General features: G+C 49.9%; 2 protein-coding genes across 3 annotated transcripts; one reads left to right on the top strand and one right to left on the bottom strand.

Moving 5' to 3' along the window:
- Positions 1-1,839: 1,839 nt before the first annotated feature.
- CRYBB1 (crystallin beta B1) lies at positions 1,840-11,838 on the bottom strand. The gene is made up of 6 exons (XM_082203830.1): positions 11,643-11,838; positions 10,524-10,677; positions 7,702-7,820; positions 4,835-4,967; positions 4,518-4,660; positions 1,840-2,215 (listed from the first exon to the last, which is right to left on the bottom strand). The coding sequence occupies exons 1-6, from the start codon at positions 11,711-11,713 to the stop codon at positions 2,032-2,034; spliced, it is 804 nt and encodes a 267-aa protein (XP_082059956.1). The 5' UTR covers positions 11,714-11,838; the 3' UTR covers positions 1,840-2,031.
- On the top strand, positions 3,872-18,466 carry CRYBA4 (crystallin beta A4). Of its 2 annotated transcripts, none has more exons than XM_082203842.1 (6): positions 3,872-3,953; positions 13,865-13,919; positions 14,756-14,874; positions 15,547-15,688; positions 17,068-17,210; positions 17,766-18,464. In XM_082203842.1, exons 2-6 carry the CDS (start codon positions 13,881-13,883, stop codon positions 17,911-17,913), a joined length of 591 nt encoding a protein of 196 aa, XP_082059968.1. In that variant the 5' UTR covers positions 3,872-3,953; positions 13,865-13,880; the 3' UTR covers positions 17,914-18,464. The 2 variants fall into 2 exon arrangements, with proteins under 2 accessions (XP_082059968.1, XP_082059967.1); XM_082203841.1 differs by lacking the exon at positions 3,872-3,953 and adding an exon at positions 11,942-12,976 and having other exon boundaries at positions 17,766-18,466.
- The last annotated feature ends 1,897 nt before the right edge of the window (positions 18,467-20,363 follow it).

Below are 20,363 nucleotides of genomic sequence, written 5' to 3'. Positions count from 1 at the left end.
AATTTTAATTCTGTAGACTACGGTACTTGGTTTCATTTGTGATATACAGTTGTGTTTTTATCTTCTTGTAACTCATTTGTTAAAAAGGTAAAGGTACCCCTGCCCGAGCGGGCCAGTTTTGACAGACTCTGGGGTTTGTGCGCCCATCTCACTCAAGAGGCCGGGGGCCAGCGCTGTCCGGAGACACTTCCGGGTCACGTGGCCAGCGTGACAAAGCTGCATCTGGCGAGCCAGCGCAGCACACGGAACGCCGTTTACCTTCCCGCTGGTAAGCGGTACCTATTTATCTACTTGCACCCGGGGGTGCTTTCGAACTGCTAGGTTGGCAGGCGCTGGGACCGAGCAGCGGGAGCGCACCCCGCCACGGGGATTCGAACCGCCGACCTTTCGATCGGCAAGCCCTAGGCGCTGAGGCTTTAACCCACAGCGCCACCCGCGTCCCCAACTCATTTGTTAGGTATTGGTTATTGAATTTGTTTGCAATTTTAATTGCTATTGTATTTTTATTGCAAGCCACACACGCACACAAAGTAAGTGCACAGATAAAGTTATGGTATTTCTCCATCAAAAAAACCTACCCGTCTCCACGCACCCCAATAAACACCCACCCATAGGAATCTCATGGAACCAGTGGAGGACATACATGGTGGAGGCCCTGAAGCTTGAACTGTCATGGGAGCCCCTTCACAACCAGCAATGGTCTGGGTAACCCCTGTCATCATCTTCATCTGTTCTACGACAGATCAGCCTTTTTTTAATACGGTATATATTGTCATGAACACATCTGCCCCAAGTAGAGAGGCACAGCTTGAGTTAGGAAGCAGCCAGCAACAGGAAAGCTTGCCTTCCTCTCAGACACCTGGGAGCAGTCGGCTGTCTACTCCCCCTGACACTGAAAGGAATGCAGATAAGAGGCTAGCAGAGGGCGGGATGGAGAGAAGCCAACTCGCTGAAGAAGCACAGGCAGGCTCAGAAAGGCGGGGGAGCATTTCCTCACGGGAAGAGGAGGCAATTAATCCTATGAGCCCAAGGAGTAGACATATAGGAAAGGTATTTGGCAGGAAACAAACCCAGAAACGTAAGAGCCATAGGTTCAGGATATTCTGTAGAAGCAGGAAGAACTCCTCAGAAGGGTCAACTGAATTGTAGGGTACGGAAGCTCCGATAGAGCATCTGAGGCTGATTGTTTGTTTTGCAATAAATATTCAAGCTAATTATGACTTGTGTGCTGTGTTACCAAGACGGCAACCTGGGCTCCTGACATCACACACACACACACACACACACACACACACACACACACACACTACTACCACTACTACTACTGCATTACAGATTTTGCTTAAAATGGTATGGTATATAAATTAATTAATTAAATAATATGGGGGTGAAAATCAGGGAAATGTTATATACAGTGGTACCTCTGGTTACGTACTTAATTTGTTCCGGAGGTCCGTTCTTAACCTGAAGCACCACTTTAACTAATGGGGCCTCCTGCTGCTGCCGTGCCACCACCACGTGATTTCTGTTCTGAAGCAAAGTTCTTAACCCGAGGTACTATTTCTGGGTTAGCGGAGTCTGTAACCTGAAGCGTATATAACCTGAAGCATGTGTAACCTGAGGTACCATTGTACATGCGTGATGCACTTTTTAAAGCAATTTTTAAAGCAAAGTGAACTCCAGTCTTTTGGGTCCCCTCCAGGACGGGGGCTCTGAAGCTGAAGCTTCATTCATTTCATAGAAGATTCGCCCCTGTGGGGAACCATCACAATCCCAGAGCTAAAACCCAATGGGACATGGTAGAAACACACACACACAATTTTTAATCCTCTTCTTGACTATATTTTAGTTTGGATAACTACACAAATTTTGTCCACCAAAGTGCAATGTACAAGTGGAAGGTTCGGTGAACACAAAAGGGGAGCACTGCTCTTGCTTGTAGCAGGTCCCTCGGGGGGGGGGGGAGGCAGCGTCTTCTCCTCCACCTGCTCCACCAAACTTCTCAGGATCTCTGCCGGCTGCCCGAGGGGCTCACTCAGTTTGAGGGGCTCCTGGCTGGAAGGAAGCAGCCTTGGGGGCCCACAGCATGTCACGGATGCGCCGGATGGACTGGATCTGCGGCTGGGAGGCGGCCCACTCATTCCAGTGTGCAAAGTCTCCTCTCTCAAAGAGATACTGGTAACCCCGATAGCCAGGGTACTGGTAGCCCACCCAGCTGTGGGGGGAACAAAGAGAAGGCTGGCATCAGTAAACACAGGGAGGAGAAGGTGCCCAGCTATCTCTCGCCCAGGGCTCAGCTGCCCAAAGCCAAAGCCACAGGGCAGCCAAGGTAGGGCGGCCTGGCGTTCATAAAAGCCAGTGGTTAAAAAATCATCCCAAAGCAACACGGACCATAGGGATCCAGTGCAGTTATGGGAGGCTGCGGTCTTCAGGAAGAACTTTCTGAGGGTAAGAACTGTCCGACTGCAGAACAGAGAGCTTTGGAAGGCTGTGGACTCTCCTTCCTTGGAAGTTTTTAATCAGAGGTTGGAGGGTCGTCTGCCATGGATGCTTTAGATGAGATTCCTGCCTTGCAGGGGGTTGGACTAGAGGACCCTTGGGGTCCCTTCCAACTCTACCATTCTATGATTCTGTGATTCAGACTTTTCAAAACAGAGAACCACCTTCAGCCCAAACATGCATTTGGGAGGATCCACTTCTTAGTTTTGTGCTGCCTATTTGTGTGGTGGTGGGGATGCTAGTGCTGCTGTTTCACCCACAAGGAAAGCCCTGCAAGAGAATCAGGCCAAAAGGCAACATCCTGCTTCCTGCAACTGCCAGCCAGATGCCCTTGGGAAGCCCAGAAGCCAAAGCTCTCCCCTGCTTGTACCCAGGAACTCATATTCAGAAATAAACTGCCTCTGCACATGGAGGCTCCATCTCACCATCATGATGACTAAGACTAACTGACATAAGGACTCCCCCTTCTCTTTTCCCAAGTCCCCATTATATAGCTACTTCAGCTATTGACAATCCCTCTTATCTTGCAGTTCCAAAAATTAATGTTGTGTGGGAAGGATTTCCATGGTCTCGCCCAAATCTCCTGCCCATCAATTTCACTTGATGATCCCAAAATCCTAGCATGATGAGAGAGGGAGGAAAAATCCCACTTTGTGGGAGCAACAGAGGCAGATTCCTCTCCTTAGGGAAATACGCCACCCAAGCTCATTTGAACACCAGTAATGTAGGATAGGGATGCGGGTGGCGCTGTGGGTAAAACCTCAGCGCTAGGACTTGCTGATCGTATGGTCGGCGGTTCGAATCCCCACGGCAGGGTGAGCTCCTGTCGTTCGGTCCCAGCTTCTGCCCACCTAGCAGTTTGAAAGCACTCTTAAGTGCAAGTAGATAAATAGGTACCGCTTTATAGTGGGAAGGTAAACGGTGTTTCCGTGTGCTGCGCTGGTGCCGGCTCGCCAGAGCAGCTTCGTCACGCTGGCCACGTGACCCGGAAGTGTCTCCGGACAGCGCTGGCCCTCGGCCTCTTAAATGAGATGGGCGCACAACCCTAGAGTCGGACACGACTGGCCCGTACGGGCAGGGGTACCTTTACCTTTAATGTAGGATAACCAGCTTCATATAACAAACATGTTTATCCTAATTAATGCATGAAGGAGTTAATGCCATAGAGTAAGCTGCCTTGCCAGGCTTAGCTAGGTCACTCCCCCTCACCTTGGGGAAAAGGTAATCAAGCCTATTGTTCACCCTCAGTCTACCTGAGACGCTCAGCATGTAAAGAGATCTGAGCGGCTTGCTCCAAGCTCAGACCTCATGGCTCTTACAAACCACTCTTCAATTCCTATACCAATAATTATTTAGGAACTTTCACCACTGTAACTAAACCAAGTTTTACTGCCTCTGCAACTTTTCCTGAATGCTATATGGAAAAGCACATAAATCTGACCATTGGAGAGTTGGTAAGTAAACTGTTTTTACTTACAAACTGTTTTAAACTTACCAAGCATGTGGTCTTTTTCTATGTTGGGGTAAGAGGGGGCTATTTGGGAACTCGCAAGGGTATTTTTAAAAGGTCTAACAGCCTATATTTGCACTGCATATATTGTGATTTTAAATCTCTGCTGGGGTTCTCTCACCAAAGAGTACTTGCCCCAATCCTGGATCTTGGCACCCAGGAAATTCTTTTTATATCTGTTTTTTTTCCTTGCCACTAAGAAGCGGAGTGCTTAGCATTCGGAACTCACCATTCCCTGACATGCCAGGGGCTGCAGCCCAAACCCTTTCTTCTCCAGGAGGAATATACGAAGCTACCTTAGACCAAGTCAGAGCATTGGTCCATCGAGCTCAGTATGGCCTACACTGACTGGCAGAGGCCCCCCACAGAGGAAGTCTCTCCCAGCCCTGCCTGGAGATGCTGCCAGGAATTGAACCTGGGGTCTTCTGCACGAGCTACGGAGCTTTCCCAAAGAGAAATGGCACCCATTGATTCAGAGGGAAGCGGTCAGATCCAGGCTCTGACTTACATTCCACTGGGCACCTTTACGCTGCCCAGACGCCCACAGAAACCGTGGGCCCAGAGGGTTGGCACGTCGTCTTCCTGGATCTCCATCTTGTTTCCCCTGAAGTTGGCACTTTCAAAGAGGAGGATCTTCTGCTCTTGGGCCTCCTGCTGCGAGAGAGAGAGGGGGGGCATCAACTGCTCCTCTTCCTCACCCCCACCGGTTCCCAGGCCACAGCAAGAGGTGGCAGAATGAGATTGCGAGGGAGGAAGAGGTCTGGGAGGGAGTGGGGGCCTTCAGCAGATGCCCAAAGGCACTGCCCTGGCTAGGCCTGGACTCACCATTCTCACGGGGCGCAGGGAGCGGAAGCAGTCGCTGCGGCAGCTGCTGGACCAGGTGTCCCATCGCGGGTACTCGCCCTTCTCGAGGATGAACATTTCGCCACGCAGGTTGCACTGCTCAAAGGCCACCCAGCTGAGGGCAGCGTGCAAAGGAAGGTGTGTCCAGAGGACGGAGGACATTGGCAGCCACAAGACAGAAAGATGGAGGGTGACTGGATGCAGCAGAGCCCCTGTGACTTGGCAGTCAGCATTTCAAGACAGCAAGGTCCTGGGCGGGGTGGGGGGGTTCCTCCCCTCCCACATGTAGAACCCAGCTGGAGGGGCAGCTAAATCTTCCTTCAGCACTCCAGAGGGCAAGGGCTCTGCTTGGGAGGCAGAGGGCAGCACTGTTTTCCAAGGCTTTAGATCACCCCCCCCCCCGATTTGTGACCTGATGGTGAAGATCATCAACTTTGGGTGGGCCTAGCCCCCTCAGATATTTTATGGGGGGGGGGGCAAAGACCCCTTGGCCCCTGGGAGTTGATTCCTGTGGGGGAGAGTACTGCTGCTATTGCCCTTGTGTCCTGCTTGTGGGTTTCCCAGAAGAGGGTTCTGGCTGGGTACTGTAAGAGCAAGATGGTGGGCTAGATCCCCTCCCCCGGCCTCATCCAGCTAGCGGGCTCTTCTTAGGTGCTTGAGTTGAGATCCCTGCATTGCAGGGGGTTGGACTAGATGACTCTGGGGGTCCCTTCCAACTGCATTTCTATGATTAGATGCTGATGGGGACCACAAGTGGGTGGTGGGACAACTTTGTGGCATGTGCCACACACCAGCAGGAATACCACCATCTGTCCCTCCTATTAGCGGATTTAACTTCCATTTCAGTTGACCCTTTCCAGATTTAAAGGTCCATTTCTTCTGCTCTGGAGTCCATCTTCCTGATGTTACATTTGCTGTGACTCATTTTAACTTTGCTGGGATTCCTTAAGCATTACCGGCAAAAGTAATAATAATTTGTAATAATAATACAGTAGTACCTCGGGTTAAGTACTTAATTCGTTCTGGAGGTCTGTACTTAACCTGAAACTGTTCTTAACCTGAAGCACCACTTTAGCTAATGGGGCCTCCTGCTGCTGCCGCGCCACCGGAACACGATTTCTGTTCTCATCCTGAAGCAAAGTTCTTAACCTGAAGCACTATTTCTGGGTTAGCGGAGTGTGTAACCTGAAGTGTCTGTAACCTGAAGCGTATGTAACCCGAGGTACCACTGTAATTTATTACTTATACCCCACCCATCTGGGCAGGCTTCCCCAGCCACTCTGGACGACTAGTAAACAGTTGAAAGTCAAGGCTGCTGGCTGAAAGCAAAGCATTTTTGCAAATCAGCTCAGCTCAAAACGTGACTAGATTTACTGCAAGCAGAACTACTTGTCAGGTCATAGCTCCCATTCCTTGAACTGTGATATGCCTAAGGAAGCAGAGTAGCCTAGATTAGAATGAGAATGTGTTCTTATAGTTACAGGTAGGTAGCCGTGTTGGTCTGCCGTAGTCGTAACAAAATTTAAAAATTCTTTCCAGTAGCACCTTAGAGACCAACTAAGTTTGTTATTGGTATGAGCTTTTGTGTATCTGAAGAAGTGTGCATGCACACAAAAGCTCATACCAATAACAAACTTAGTTGGTCTCTAAGGTGCTACTGGAAGGATTTTTTTTAAATTTTGTTTCATATATTATGTTAGAAGCTTCCCAATGTGGCTGGGGCAACCCAGTCAGATGGTCAGGGTATAAATAAATAAATAAATAAATAAATAAATAAATAAATAAATAAATAATGCCTCTAAAGCATGGCGAAGTGGAGCATCCTCACTCCCACCAGAGGAAGCGATGGCCAGCAACTCTGATGTCTTGGAAAGAGTGCTGGAGAGATGGATGGAGGAGAGAGCTGTCAAGGGCTTCTGGGCCCCAGGGCTCGGTCTGTTGGAGGCAGTAACACTCCTGAATATCACCACTCACTGGAAACTGTTGGAAGGAGCCTGGTCTTGCGCTTGGGCTCTGCTTGTGGGCTTCCCATAATAAGCATCTGGCTTGCTACTATGAAAACAGGATGTTGGACCAGATGGGCCAGGGGCCTGATCCAGCAGCAGGCTCTTCTTCTGGGCTTATGTCTGGAGGTATAAAATGGCTGTAAAAGGGGATTTAGTGCTTGCTTTGGGGGCATCAATTTTTGCTTGCTTTAACCAAAGGCATTCATTTTGTTCTCCCTTCCACTCCCACCTGTAGATTAGCATGCCTCCAAGGCTTCATCCAATTTTGCATGATTACTGTGTATTTAGATGCATAATTCCCAATTGCATTCAAGTGAGTTTACTTCGAGGTTAGTGTGCACAATGGACCCTCTCACCATGAGCTCTTCTCTGCCGCTTCCTCACAAAAAAAGCCTAGGTTGCTGCAATCTGGCACCCACTTACCTGGGAGTAAGCCCTATAAACCACAAAGAGACTTACTTTTGAGCAAACATGTCTACTGAGTAGTAGAATCTGCAGAAAATAGCTTACATGGAGTACTTTATCTCAAGCTGAGATTTCAAGGAGACCCTAACAAGAAAGGGCAGGGGGGTGTATCCAAAGAGCTCATTTGTCAACCCCAACTCTGATTTCATTCATTGACTAGAAACACAAAAACATAGCAGCCTGCCTGGCTCATCTCACATAAAATAGGGGAGAGGTCTTATGTTGCTTCCTTGTTTTCTTTCTAGGAGGGTAGAGATTTACTTTTTTAAAAAGAAGGAAGAAAGCGAATCACCTGGGACTCCTATTGGCTATGGAGCCTAGCACATCCCATCTCCAGCACCTGCCTCTCGATAACCCTGTTTGGCTGAGATCACTTACGGTCCAGAGGTTGCCAGGACACTGCGCACCCGGTCAAATCCATGGTCCCCCAGGTTCAGGCATGCACTGGTGAACTCCATCTGCTCGCCCTGAAAGTTCTCCTGGTCAAACACAATGATCTGAAAGAAGCAATATGAAACGTCTCCTGGGGGCGTTGGGGGAGAAGCACAAGCAGCAGTTATTAGAGGATTTGTTTCTTTATTTGCTATGGACATTTATAGTCTCTCATTCCCTGAAAGGTCCCAGGGCAGGGGCAGGCAGCACATATAGATTAAAGCCCCAGTTTGGCAATGTAACACCAGAACAAAATGCATCAACAGCACAGATGCGATTACAAGAAGATCCAGCCAGAATAGGTCATTTTGCTGCCCCAAATCAAAATATGAACCCTGAGAAGTCTGTGCCACGTCAGACGGAGCCAGCTGCCAGAGGGCTACTTACTGCTCCATTGACACCTTAAGGAATGAGCGCTCAGGGAGGGTGGCTTGAATGTCCAGGGATGTGGCAGAGGTGAGCTCTGCAGCCACATGTACCAGATTCAAATCCTTCAGCAGGGATTAAGGAACAGCATAAATCCAATTTTCATACTTTGTAGCTCACAAACTCCCTGCTGGGTTAATACAAGAACACATGCGTGTTTGCACACATGCCTGCACACCCAAACACATATATCCCTGGTGTGCTTGGTGAGGAAATGGCCATGTAGTGAACTTTCTCTGCCACCCTCTGTTCTTCCTGTGTTTCCGCCACCCAGCTGCCTTATCTTCTTTTATTCCTGTCAGTTGCCAGAGCCCCCTTTCAATTTCCCATTTAATTCAGATTCTGGTAAGATGTTTCAGGGCGCCATGTCCAGGGTTGGTGCCTTTGCCTTACAGAGGAAAGACTAGTATGGTGAAGCTATTTTGTAAGGTTTCTATACAGAAAAAGCAAGCAGAGCATACGGGGAGGTGAATGCCAACCCCTCTGATAAGACAGCAGACCCTGGAGAAAGATGCAGCTCTTTATGATTTTTTGCTCTTCTTTACATCCCACTTTTTCTCCACGGACCTCAAGATAGCTTGCATTCCCCCCATATACACCTTGATCCTCACAAGAACCCAGTGGGCCAGGCTAGGCTGAGAGCCAAACCCCCTCCTGGCAGGCATTGGGTAGGGGGGAGACGTTCTGGGCACAGAAGCAGAGTCTTAGCAGTGGGTTGATTCTGCCCTGGTTTGTTCTGTGATGCCAGTCCACTATTTCTGTCTGAGGGGGGATAAAAGATGACAAGAGCGAGGCGAAGCCAACCATTATCTTTGTGGTACAAGAAGTTACAGGATTTCAGCAGGAATTGTGGGCTAGGCACTGACTGAAAGTGAAGCAGTGTGACCAGCCCAAATCTTGTGCGGGTGCAAACAGTATTGGAAATGGGATTGCCCATGGCTCCCCCTGAGCATGGTGAATACAAATCACCCTGCATGCCCCATAGGAAGGATATCTAGAGGGGTCCCCAGGGGTGGAACCTGGGTCCCCCGTGGCCTCCCCAGTCCGAGGGGGGCATGTCATGGGCTCTTTCCCATGGCCGCCTGCTGTTTCTTTCAGGAGGTCAGGGGTGTTTGTCTGGGTGGAGAGAGTGAGCAGTCCTGCATGGGGAAGCTTTTTAAGGTTTCATGTTTCACTATGTTTTGATATATGCTGGAAGCTGCCCGGAGTGGCTGGGGCAGCCCAGTCGGATGGGAGGGAGTACAAATCAATGGTTGTTGTTGTTATCACTTTCCTGAAGCTCTGGTGGCCATTCCATTGCAGCAGAGAGAAAGAGTTGCAAGTGTCTCCTCACCATTCTTTCCAGTTCTGGTCTACCAGCCACTGACCTAACCAAAGGAAAGGGACTGGGCTTCCAACAGGGCTCTCTTCCCTTCCCCTCCCAAGACAGGCCCAGACTGGGTGCAGCACCGAAGGGACAGCCATGCTGTCAGGGGTTCAGGAGCAGAGACGCAGAGAAGGGAGGAAGCAGAGAGCGAGGGGGAGGAATCCGAAGGGAAAATGAGTGATGATGACGACCCGAGATCTCCAAGCCTAAGCAGTGAGTCAGAGGACTCCCAAAAGGGAGCCCCAGTGAGCAGAGCAAGGGGGGGATCCGGGGGGACACCCCAGGAGGAAGGGAACAGAGGAGATTCAGAGAGTAGCAGCTGGAAGTCGGGACCCACGCTCATAACTGAGGGCGGCAGCAGCTGGAAGTCGGGACCCACGCTCAAGACTGAGAGCAGCAGGGAGGAAGGTAGCCAGGCATCGGGTTCCGGAGGCTGTCAGCAGGAGGGAGGGCACGAGTCAGGGGTGGTCACGCCCTCCTCAGAGAGCGAGGCAACGGTTAAGAGGAAAGTAGAGAGTTGGGCGCGCGCGCCAAGTTCAAATGCAGCGGAAGCTGGAGCAGTAAGCAGCCCGGAGAGTGAGCCAGGTCCCAAAGCCCGCCGCAAGGAGGCAGAAGGATCAGGGGGGTCAGCGTCAGAGGAGAGTAGAAGGGAGGAGGCCCAGGGGGGCAGAAGGACCCAGAGACGTAGGGAGAGGCGAAGGAGGTGGAGCAAGGCTAGGGTATTAAGCTGGTGTGCAAGAGGCGGGGACTCAGACGGGTCTTCGCCGACCTAGGGCAGAAGGTGTAGAGCTGCACGCTGCAGTTCGGAAATGAAACCTGTAACTTAATAAAGACTCTTATAAAGTGAACGCTGGCGGACTTGGTCCTATGTGAGCTGGGACCTGGTAGCAGCTCTGACACATGCGCTCTAAGGGATCAGGGCCTCCTCCCCATGTCCTGCCTCTCTGCTCAGAACTGGCACCTTCTCCCAACTCACCCGGAAAGGTTCTGCAGAGGACTCTTCACCCTGACTGCTGGAATCGGGGGATGAGTTGGTGGATGGGGTGGGACTGTCTTTTTCCTTCCTGTCCATGTCATGGCTGGGAGGGGTGCTTCTTGTGCTTTCGGACATGGCCGTGTCTGGGTAAGGCCTGAAATTGTAACACTTGTTCAGTTAGAAAGCACCTTTTCAGGTGCCTACCCTACATATCTGGAGCAGTCTCATGCCACCTCCTGCCCTTTCCTGCTGACTCCCTCTGGTTTCTCAAAAGAAAAGCACTTTTTGCATACTTTTCCACACAACTAATCATAAGCTGCAAATTAAAATACGACTGCGATCGTCCTGGGACACACTTCCTTACTGCAGGAGCATTCTGGTGAAATATGCTGTTACTTCTCCTTCCAATATCTAACTTGTGGGGCAGAGTTTGTCGCTTCCCAAAATTCATCTTGCCCTTTTGGTACTATTCTGTTTTCCACTCCTGCCTTTTGCTGCCAGTTCCTTTCTGCCTTTTCTTCAGGGCAGTGTGTGCTTTTCATCAATGCTCAGAGGAAAGAACCTAGGAAGGGCCTGCTGGATCAGGCAATGGGGGACCACCTCATGCAGCCTCCTCTTCTCGCAGTGGCCAACCAGAGGCGTCATTGGGAAACCCACAAGCAATGGAGTCCCAGAGCCCTCTGCCCTCCTGTGGTTTCTAGCAACTGGCATTCTGAAGCACAGCTGTCTGCAGCTGGGGACACGGCCATGATGGGTGCAGCCATTGATAGCCTTCCCCGCCTCCATGAATCTGCCTGGCACTCTTTCAAAGCCATTGAGGTTGGTGGCCATCACTGCCTCCTGCAGGAAGAATGACTTTCTGCTCCCTGTCCTGATAACATTTCTTTGATCTGGTCCATCTTCCTGCTGCTCAGATCCTGAGCCATCTTTCCTGCTGCTTGAGGGACTGACGAGAAGGTTTCCATGGTGAAGGAAGTGAGCAAGAAAAGGGCTCTCCCCAGGAAATGAAGGCAGATCTCATGCCTTGATGGGGTGGGACACACACACACACACACACACACACACACACACACACTAGCCAGAAGCCCCCAGATGTATCCAGGATGCAGGGCACCTTACCTCCACCTCTTACCTGGGTTGCTGGTGCTTCGTGGTGGAGTGATTGGGCTGGTGTCGTGACTCCCCTGCATTTTATACACTCTCGTTTTATGCCCTAGCCAGGGCAAAGCCCAGGAGGACACAATGGAGATGCTTGGTCATCGGAGTCCTCCTCAAAGGCCACAGTCATCACATCTTGCAATGAGGGCACTCAGCTGGAAAACCACCAGATATCCACCCCAGCCCTGCCCTCTGCTCCACAATACCCGCCATCCCCACCCCCACCCCGCCGCCACCACCAGACTGGTCCTCCCTCCCAAGCAGAGCAGTTGCTGATGAAGCAGCTTCCATTGTGGAGCTTGTGAAAAGGCCTTCCTGGGCTGAGGAATATTTTGCAACTCAGTCTGTATGCCAGGCTATAAATAGCATCCCAAGCAGGGCACACAGCCCCAAGACCACCTACCCAACCTCCAGGCCTCCTGGACCAGCCAAGAGAGCCACGCAGTGAGGGAGACCCAGGTTCAAACCTTCATTGGCACCCTGGGTGGTTCTGAGCAGATCCCCATCCCAGTCTCCCCTTTGTCCCACTCCACAGGGTTGTTGTGGCTTGTCAGTGCCATGAGGGAGGCATCCACAGAAGAACATAGGAAGAGTCCTGCTGGATCAGGCCAAAGGCCCATCTAGTCCACAATCCACTCCTGCCTACGGTCAGTCAGACACCCACAAGGCGGGGGCTGATGGCAACTGGCATTGGAAAAGGTGCCCTGCCGCTAACAGTGGAGGCAGGACAAGCCATCGTGGCTGGTAGCCATTGATAGCCATTTCCTCCATGAATTTGTCTTGCCTCCTTCATAAGAGCTGGTGGCCGTTGCTACTTCCTGTGGGAAGGAGACCCAAAGTTTAACCAGGCGCTACTCCGTCTTGCACCTTCCAACATTCAGCTTCACCAGATCGCCCTGCTGGCTTCTAACATGATATAGGTGGCTTTCTCTCTATCCTCTTCCTCCACCTCGCACACCATTTCGTAGGCATTCTGCTTATGCTCTGAGGCACTCCTCATCCCCTTGTTTCTGGGCCAAGCTTAGCATCAGGGAAATAGTAGTTCTGCACACAGGGGCTGCTCTGAACCCCACCATGTGCCCAGTGACTTTTTCCCTGTCTCCAGTTCCTGCGCTGAGAGGAAGAGAGGGAGAGTGACTGTGAGGGGTCGGGCTCTGGATGAGGCCAGCTTGATCCTCTGGGAGACAGACTTTTGTTCTGGCCTGTGCTGAGTCAGGGCATTTGGGGATGCACAGCGGATATAAAAATCCCTCTGGAGAAGAGCTGATGGGGAGAGTCTGGCTGGAGCTCACCAGGTAAGTGCCGTTGGAAGTCCCATGGGGGGCAGGCAGGCATGGCTCCCTTCGCTTCAACCCTAGAACAGGTTCAGGCAGACTTGGGTACAATCCTGGAACTAGCAACCCCAGGCAATGGGTGTGAACTATTGACTCGAGGAAGGACTGGATGTCATTTTCCGAGGGCAACGTGCCCTGATAGGTGTCTTAGTGGCAAGAAAGGGGAACCATACTCTGCACATGCTCTGTGGCAAACTCATCCATAAGTGCTGTCTAGTGGTGAAAGAATCTGTCAATGTCGGTTCTCTTAGTTACTCATTTTTTCCAACCTTAAATTTGGTTCTTCACATTTCTATAACAATTTGAAGGTTGTCCTTTTTTAATCTTCATGTGTATTCTTAAGCATTTTAGTGCAAATTTCTTCTGCTAAAGATATTTATGTGAACAATTTTGACCAACGTACACATTTTGCAAGCAGTTTGCTCTAATAGAATACAACTGTGTATGCTGTTTTCACAAATATATCCATTTTTAATGCACATTTCACCCTAATATTTGAATGTTTAAAAACTTTGGTTGGTTGGAAAACTTCACTGCAAAAAATCCTATATGTGCAATTTCAAAGGGTAGGTCTGCGTTTGGTTCTCATCTTGTTAAGGAAAGTGTAAATGTGATGAAATGTGGTTCGAATGCGTCCTGAATTGAGTGTCTTCCCTGCCCTAGTCCTGGCTGAAGGCAGGTCCATTGAGTAATCGCTACTCTTGCCCTTTCCACATGTTTCTCCTTTATTCCAGCTTTTCCGTATTGGAAGGCTGAGTGGTGTGGCCTGGAAAAGAGGTTTCCAGCGCTAACCTTAGCTCCCCAAGACGTCCTGTAACACCTTTGGCCCTGCGCTTTTCTCCCCTACAGGGAAGCAGAGTCTACCATGAGTCATCACAGTGGAAAAGTCTCTGGACTTTGGAAGGTATGGAGCAATGAGCCATGTGTATAGCAGGGTTGTAGAGGAGTCCCAGGGAACAAACTTTTTTGCAAAGGGGGGGGGGGCGGTATCAAGAAACCGTGAAGGCAGAGAACAGAAATTTGGGGCAGGTTGCTTGAAACCAATTAACAGAAGCAAATCGTGTTATTTATCTTACACTTCTGATCTGCCAGGTGCTTCACTGCATTCATTGTGCTCTCCCCCAAGTACCCTGTCAGTTAGGTTTGCAGCCGTCCCATTTTGCAGATGGAGAGCTGAGGCTTAGAGTGAGTGAATTCTTCAAGGCTAAACAAGGAGTCCAGGACAGGGAAGGACTTGAGCTCAGATGTTTCTGCACTAAGGAGGGATCATATGGGAGCACTTGGCTCAGGCCTGTGTTCAAATCCCCTCAAAATCTCCCTTCCCCTCCCTCCTACTTCACTGGCTCTTCTGGGGATAAGATGAGGTCATTTGCATTCATGTGCTTCCTCGTGTTTGCTCACGCAGGCAGGTGCTTCTCCCCAGAGGTGCTGCTTGTGGGGTTGAATGCGGACGCATGCCTTCATATACAACTGTGGCGGACATTGAGTGTGTGGCTTCTTCCACTCACCCCTGCACTCTAGAAAAGGGGGTCAGGGTCACTTCTGGCTGCTCCTGACCCTTCTCTCGACCAAGCCTTCAACCCTCCAGTGAGGAATGAGAGACCCTCACCCACCAGTGCCCCTTCAATCCTGCCAGTCTGAGGGCAGATCTCTGAGCAGCAACAGCAGGTTCTCTGGTGGGCTTTCCTCCCTGCTCCCCCCTCCCCAGGACCCTGAGCCCCCACCCTCGTCTCTTCTCAGATTGTGGCCTGGGACGAGACCGCCTTCCAGGGCCGGAAGCATGAGTTCACCTCTGAGTGCTACGACATCACATTGTGTGGCTTCGACAATGTCTGCTCAGCCCGCGTTGAGAGCGGCACGTGAGTTGGCTCCCTACTGCTTCCCAGAACTCTTGCCCACTTTCTTGCTTTTCCTGGGACCCCTTCACCCCACTGCCCCTGCCTCGTCCTCACCTTCGCTCTGGTGGTGAATGCCTCGCTCACACGTCGTGAGTGGACCTTGCTGAGCTTCAGAGCCTGACTCCTTTCCTCAGAGTTCCTAGCAGGTAAACCCCTAGACCTGCTCAGATGGGGAGTGTTGTGCAGTGGTGAGTGCTGAGCTGGGACGTTGGGAGACCAGGGTTCAAGTCTCTGCTCAGCCACAAGGCTCCGCTGGGTGACCACGGGTCCATCACAGTCTCTCAGCCTAACCTACCTCACAGGGCTGTTGTGAGGATGTGAGCGCTTTGGAGGAAAGAAGGAGGGATATAAATGTAGTGAATCAATAAAATAGCTCCAGCTGCCTTGGAGAGTGAATGTGCACAGGACTTTGCTGTGTGCAGCGGGGAGAGAGTGCGCCTGGCCTGTCTTGTGCATTCACGCCAATGTCTGCACACAAACACTCCGGCACCACGCAGGGCACAGCCGGATGATGCTTTTCTAGCCTGCTGGGGTGGGCCGAGCTTTGTTTGCAGAATGTTCCTTCCCCCCTCATCCCCCAAGCTAAGCCTGCACCTTCCTGGCTACAGAGGCCCACCTCCTTTCTCCCCACAGGTGGGTCGGCTTTGAGCACCCCGGTTTCCAGGGGCAGCAGTTTGTGCTGGAGCAAGGCGACTACCCCTGCTGGGAAGCCTGGAGCGGAAGCAACGCCTACCATGCCCACCGGCTGAGCTCCTTCCGGCCCGTCTCCTGTGCGGTGAGCAACTGGGGTGGGCCAGCAGGAGGCTGCCTGGAGGGAGTTGTAGCCCAGGCTGCCTGAGGGTGGCAGGGTGCCGGCCGGCCTTGCATGCAGACGGTCCCAGGCTCAGTCCCTGGCAGCATCTCTAGGGAGGGCCAGCGAAAGACCCTGCCTGAAACCTGCAGAGCCTCTGCCTGCCTGCGCATGCAATACTGAGCAGGCGGACCAAGGTTTAGACTCCAAATTATGTTCCTCGGTGAGAGTAGGGTTGCTCTGCTGAGGAATCATAGAAATGTAGAGTTGGAAGGGGCCCCAAGGGCCATCTAGTCCAACCCCCTGGAAAGCAGGAATCTCAGCTAAAGCCTCCATGACAAGTGGCCATACATCCTTTGCTTAGAAACCGCAAAGAAAGGAGAGTCCACCACCTTCCCAGGGAGACTGTTCCACTGTCAACCAGCTCTTACAGTCAAACAGTTATTCCTGGTGTTTAGTCAGAATCTCCTTTCTTGGAACCTGAAGCCAGGGGTCCAAGTCCTCCCCTCTGACTTGCTAAGCTCAGCTTTTTTATTTTGCTAACAAACTTAAGATGAGCCAGGCGGAATCAGACTCAGGTGGGTCCATCTAGCTGAGCATCCTACATCCCGCAGTGGCTGAGCCAAGGAGCCTGCCCAGCAGCCCTGAAGGTAGCATCCTCCTCATCTTGTTTAGTCCCAGCAGCTGTTACTCAGAGATAGACTGCTTCTAAACCTGGGGGTTAAGAATGTTGCTTCTCCATGAATTTCCCTCATTCCCTTTGAAAGCCTTCTGGACCAGCAGGCATGACCATGTCTCAGACAGGAGCTAATGGTTGAAGTAAATCACTGAGAAGTCCCTCCTGTGGTCTACTGCCAAAGAACTCCATAGCTTTGTGCCAGCAAGCCCACTGGAACCCAGCTGTCAGCCACACTGCCTTAGAGGTCGCAGGGAAAGTCAAAACCGACCAAGTTTGTCTGGTGGCTTTAGAAACCAAGCCCTGCACTACTGACATCTGGAGAGGCAGGAGGTAGCTCAGCCAAGCCTCTCATCCCTCCAGGAGAAGCGTCAGTAGGAGGAAGCAGCCAGCATCTCCTTGACACAGGAACGCAGCCCTTGGGGCGTCAGTGGGCTGCCAGGCTTTCGTCATTCCTGACTAAGGGCCACACTGGCCTGGCGGGAATTGTTCACATCCAGCATCTGAAGGACTGTAGGTTGCTCACCTGCGCCTTAACAGATTTGGCTCCTTGGCTGTAGAGGTCCAAGAGCTGCAGGACAGACATGGTGGCTGGTATTATTATTGATATTGATATTGTTGTTATTTGCATTTATTAATAATGAGGAGTCCAGGCCAGTGCCTAAGATGATGTTTTTGCCCTGCACAGAATCACCGGGAGAGCAAGATGACCATATTTGAGCAGGAAAATTTTATGGGACGCAAAGGGGAGCTGAGTGATGACTACCCATCTCTCAAGGCGATGGGCTGGGGCAGCAATGAGGTGGGGTCCCTCCGTGCGAGTTCTGGAGCGTAAGTACTTTTTGGGGGCCCTGCCAAGTACTCCTCTTCCATTTGTTTCTCAGGGCTGGAACTGAGGGTCACATTTCTCATGGCGAGTTTCAAAGGAGAGCTGAGCTAGCATATTGCAACGTTTTCATGTCCCTGGACTTGTCTTTGGTAGAGAAAGGGCTTCCTCCTCCTTTCTGCAAGGGATTGATTGATAGCAATAGGATGGAGCCAATACGACTTTGCACAACAAGGCCTGGTGGCCTGGCCTGTGACATTACCTTCTGGTGTTTCTGTGGGCCCTCTGGTCTGAAGAATGTAGCTCCCTGAACCCAGCAGAGCGGAGGCCTTGCCATTCTTAGGGGCTTCTGCTCCCTAAGAATAAACAGCAGCAGGGAATTCTATGCGGATGAGGATGGTGTGTGGCCTTGCAAAATCAGAGTTTTCTCGCAGCCTCCAAACACCCCCTTCCCTCTGAGCACTTTGAGGGAGTCCTAAGCCCCTGGCTGCCCTGCTCTGTGCTGGCTTGATTTCCCCACATCTCAGCTGATTTCTCCCCCCTCCTTTCTGTCTCCTCAGGTGGGTATGCTTCCAGTTCCCTGGGTACCGGGGCTTCCAGTACGTTGTGGAGAGCGATTGCCATGGGGGCGAATACAAGCATGTCCGGGAACTGGGATCTCATGCTCAGACCTCCCAGGTGCAATCCATTCGCCGAGTGCAGCACTGAGCAAGCCCCATGCAGCGTCTGCCACCTGCCTGGCCCCTGGGTGGATCTGCCAAGCCGAGGGTTACTTCATCCTGCGCTCCCCTTGCCATGCGCTGGCACAGTGGAATAGTTAACTGCCAGGCCACAGCAAGGATTTCCTCCAATGGTGTGTTGTCAAGTGCATTTGTTTAAACTCTTCTGAATATCTGGCTGTCACAGGCAGAGAGAAAAAGCCAAGGATCTCTACCCATCTAATGTTGTAACCCAAGGCATCTGGAAGGCTCTCAGAAGGCATTGCCTACTCCCACCTCCCCCAAACCCATGAACACCACAACTCTCAGGAGGCTGCAGTCTCCCTTTCATGCCAGTGGTGTGGCATCTTCCCTAGGGAGCACTTCTCCCCCCCTTCCCACCCCTATTCCATCACCAGGCCAAGGAAAGTTTCACATATAAGCCAGAGAGATGCCAGCCAGCAATGGCTCTGAAGCAATTATAGGGCTGCTCCCTCAACTCAGACAACTGTCAAATATTCGCAAAGGGGTGGTAGAAGCATTGTGCTGATAAGAGTTTCACTCTTTGGGGTGGCGTGGGGGGTAGGAAAGGGGTGTGTGGGAGAGAAATTTTGCACAGTGAAATTGCTTGGTTTGTGCATGAACTTCACTGCTTTAAGGTCGGATTCCACTGCAGTAATCAGGAGACATTTCCTTACAAGAGAGATTGGGGTGGGAGTTGGAGATGATCCCTGGGGAATGGCTGAGGGAACTCCATCAGGAAATGAGTGTTGGCTGAAACTGCTAATAAAGTCACCATATTAACGACTGTCTCAATACATTGACCTCAAACTTATTGCTGCCACAAGCATGGATGGATCGGAATGGGGTGCTTGTGCAAGAGAAGGGAGGGTCCTGAGCGTGAGGCCTGAATGTGTTCAGAGGCAGTCTACCTGTGAAGAACAGCATGGGCATACTATACACCATACCTGCTTGGGAGGGGACACAGCAGGAAATAGGATCTCCCATTGTCTTGATCCAGCTGTGGGACTTTTTTTATTATAACATTTTTATTCAATTTTCAAGAAAAATAACAAAAACAAAAAACACACAATAACAAATACTATAACAACCAAAATATATACAAAACAATATCAAATCGATAAAATGGGATTCTCCGAATCCCGTGACTCCCCTCTCCCCCCACCCACTGCATATCATTTCTACTCCAAATTATTATTATTTACCTCAGATTTTCTGTACTATTTCTAAAATTACAAGTGTTTTTAAAATCCTGCCAATGTATTAATCTGTTTACAATACTTTTGCAAAAGCATAATAAACATTTCCCATTCTTTTTAGAATTTGTCATCTTGATTTCTGAGCTTTCCAGTTAGTTTCTAGTCCAGTAACTCGGTTTGCCAATCTTCTTTGGTTGGGACTGCTTCCTCTTTCCATCTTTGGGCTAACAGTATCCGGGCAGCTGTTGTAGCATACAGAAACTTTTTTTCTGGTCTTTTGGAATCTCTGCTCCTACAATACCTAATAAAAAGACCTGGTTTTTTTTTAACAAAGGTTACTCTAAACATTTATTTCATTTCATTATAAATCATTTCCCAAAAGTTTTTAACCTTCCTACATTCCCACCACATATATAACGTACCCTCTGTTTCTTTACATTAACAACACTTATTAGATCTTTTTGCTAATTTAACCGGGGTTAGATACCACCGATACATAATTTTCATATAATTCTCTTTCAGCAGAGTACATGCAGTAAATTTCATATCTGTCTTCCAAAGCCTTTCCCAATCCGCCATTAATATATTATGTTCCACATCTTTCGCCCATTTTATCATAACACATTTGACCTGTTCCTCTTTGGTGTCCAACTCCTAAGAGCAGATTGTAGATTTTTGACAGCACTTTTGTACTACCTTCTACTATTTCTCTTTAAAGTCTTGACACTTCATAATTCTTGGCTTTCCCCATTAGAAGTAATATCTATGAAAAAAGTGAATATGAGGACAACCAATTAAAATTAAAAGATTTTGAAGACGTTAGAGAAAAAGTAACAGAAGGTTACAATATTTTAAATTAAATGAAACACTTTAAAATATTGTAACCTTCTGTTACTTTTTCTCTAACGTCTTCAAAATCTTTTAATTTTAATTGGTTGTCCTCATATTCACTTTTTTCATAGATATTACTTCTAATGGGGAAAGCCACCACGGTGTTTTCTGTTCTAATAGATCTTTGTATTTCTCCCAGACTTAAAGAATCAAGTTTATTATTACCGTATATGATTATAAAAACTTTTGTGGCCTTATGATACCATAGATACGCATGACAACCAAATCTATTATCATGACCTTCCAAATCTAAGAAATCAACATTTGTTAAATTTATCCAACCCAGGATCCAGCAAATGCAAGATGCTTCATAATATAATCTTAAATCCAGTAGAGAGAAACCTCCTCT

Source organism: Podarcis vaucheri, assembly GCF_965113315.1.
Source record: "Podarcis vaucheri genome assembly, chromosome: 16".
NCBI lineage: Eukaryota > Metazoa > Chordata > Lepidosauria > Squamata > Lacertidae > Podarcis > Podarcis vaucheri.
Note: the sequence above shows the minus strand (reverse complement) of the source record. Positions and strands in the feature narration are given on the sequence as shown.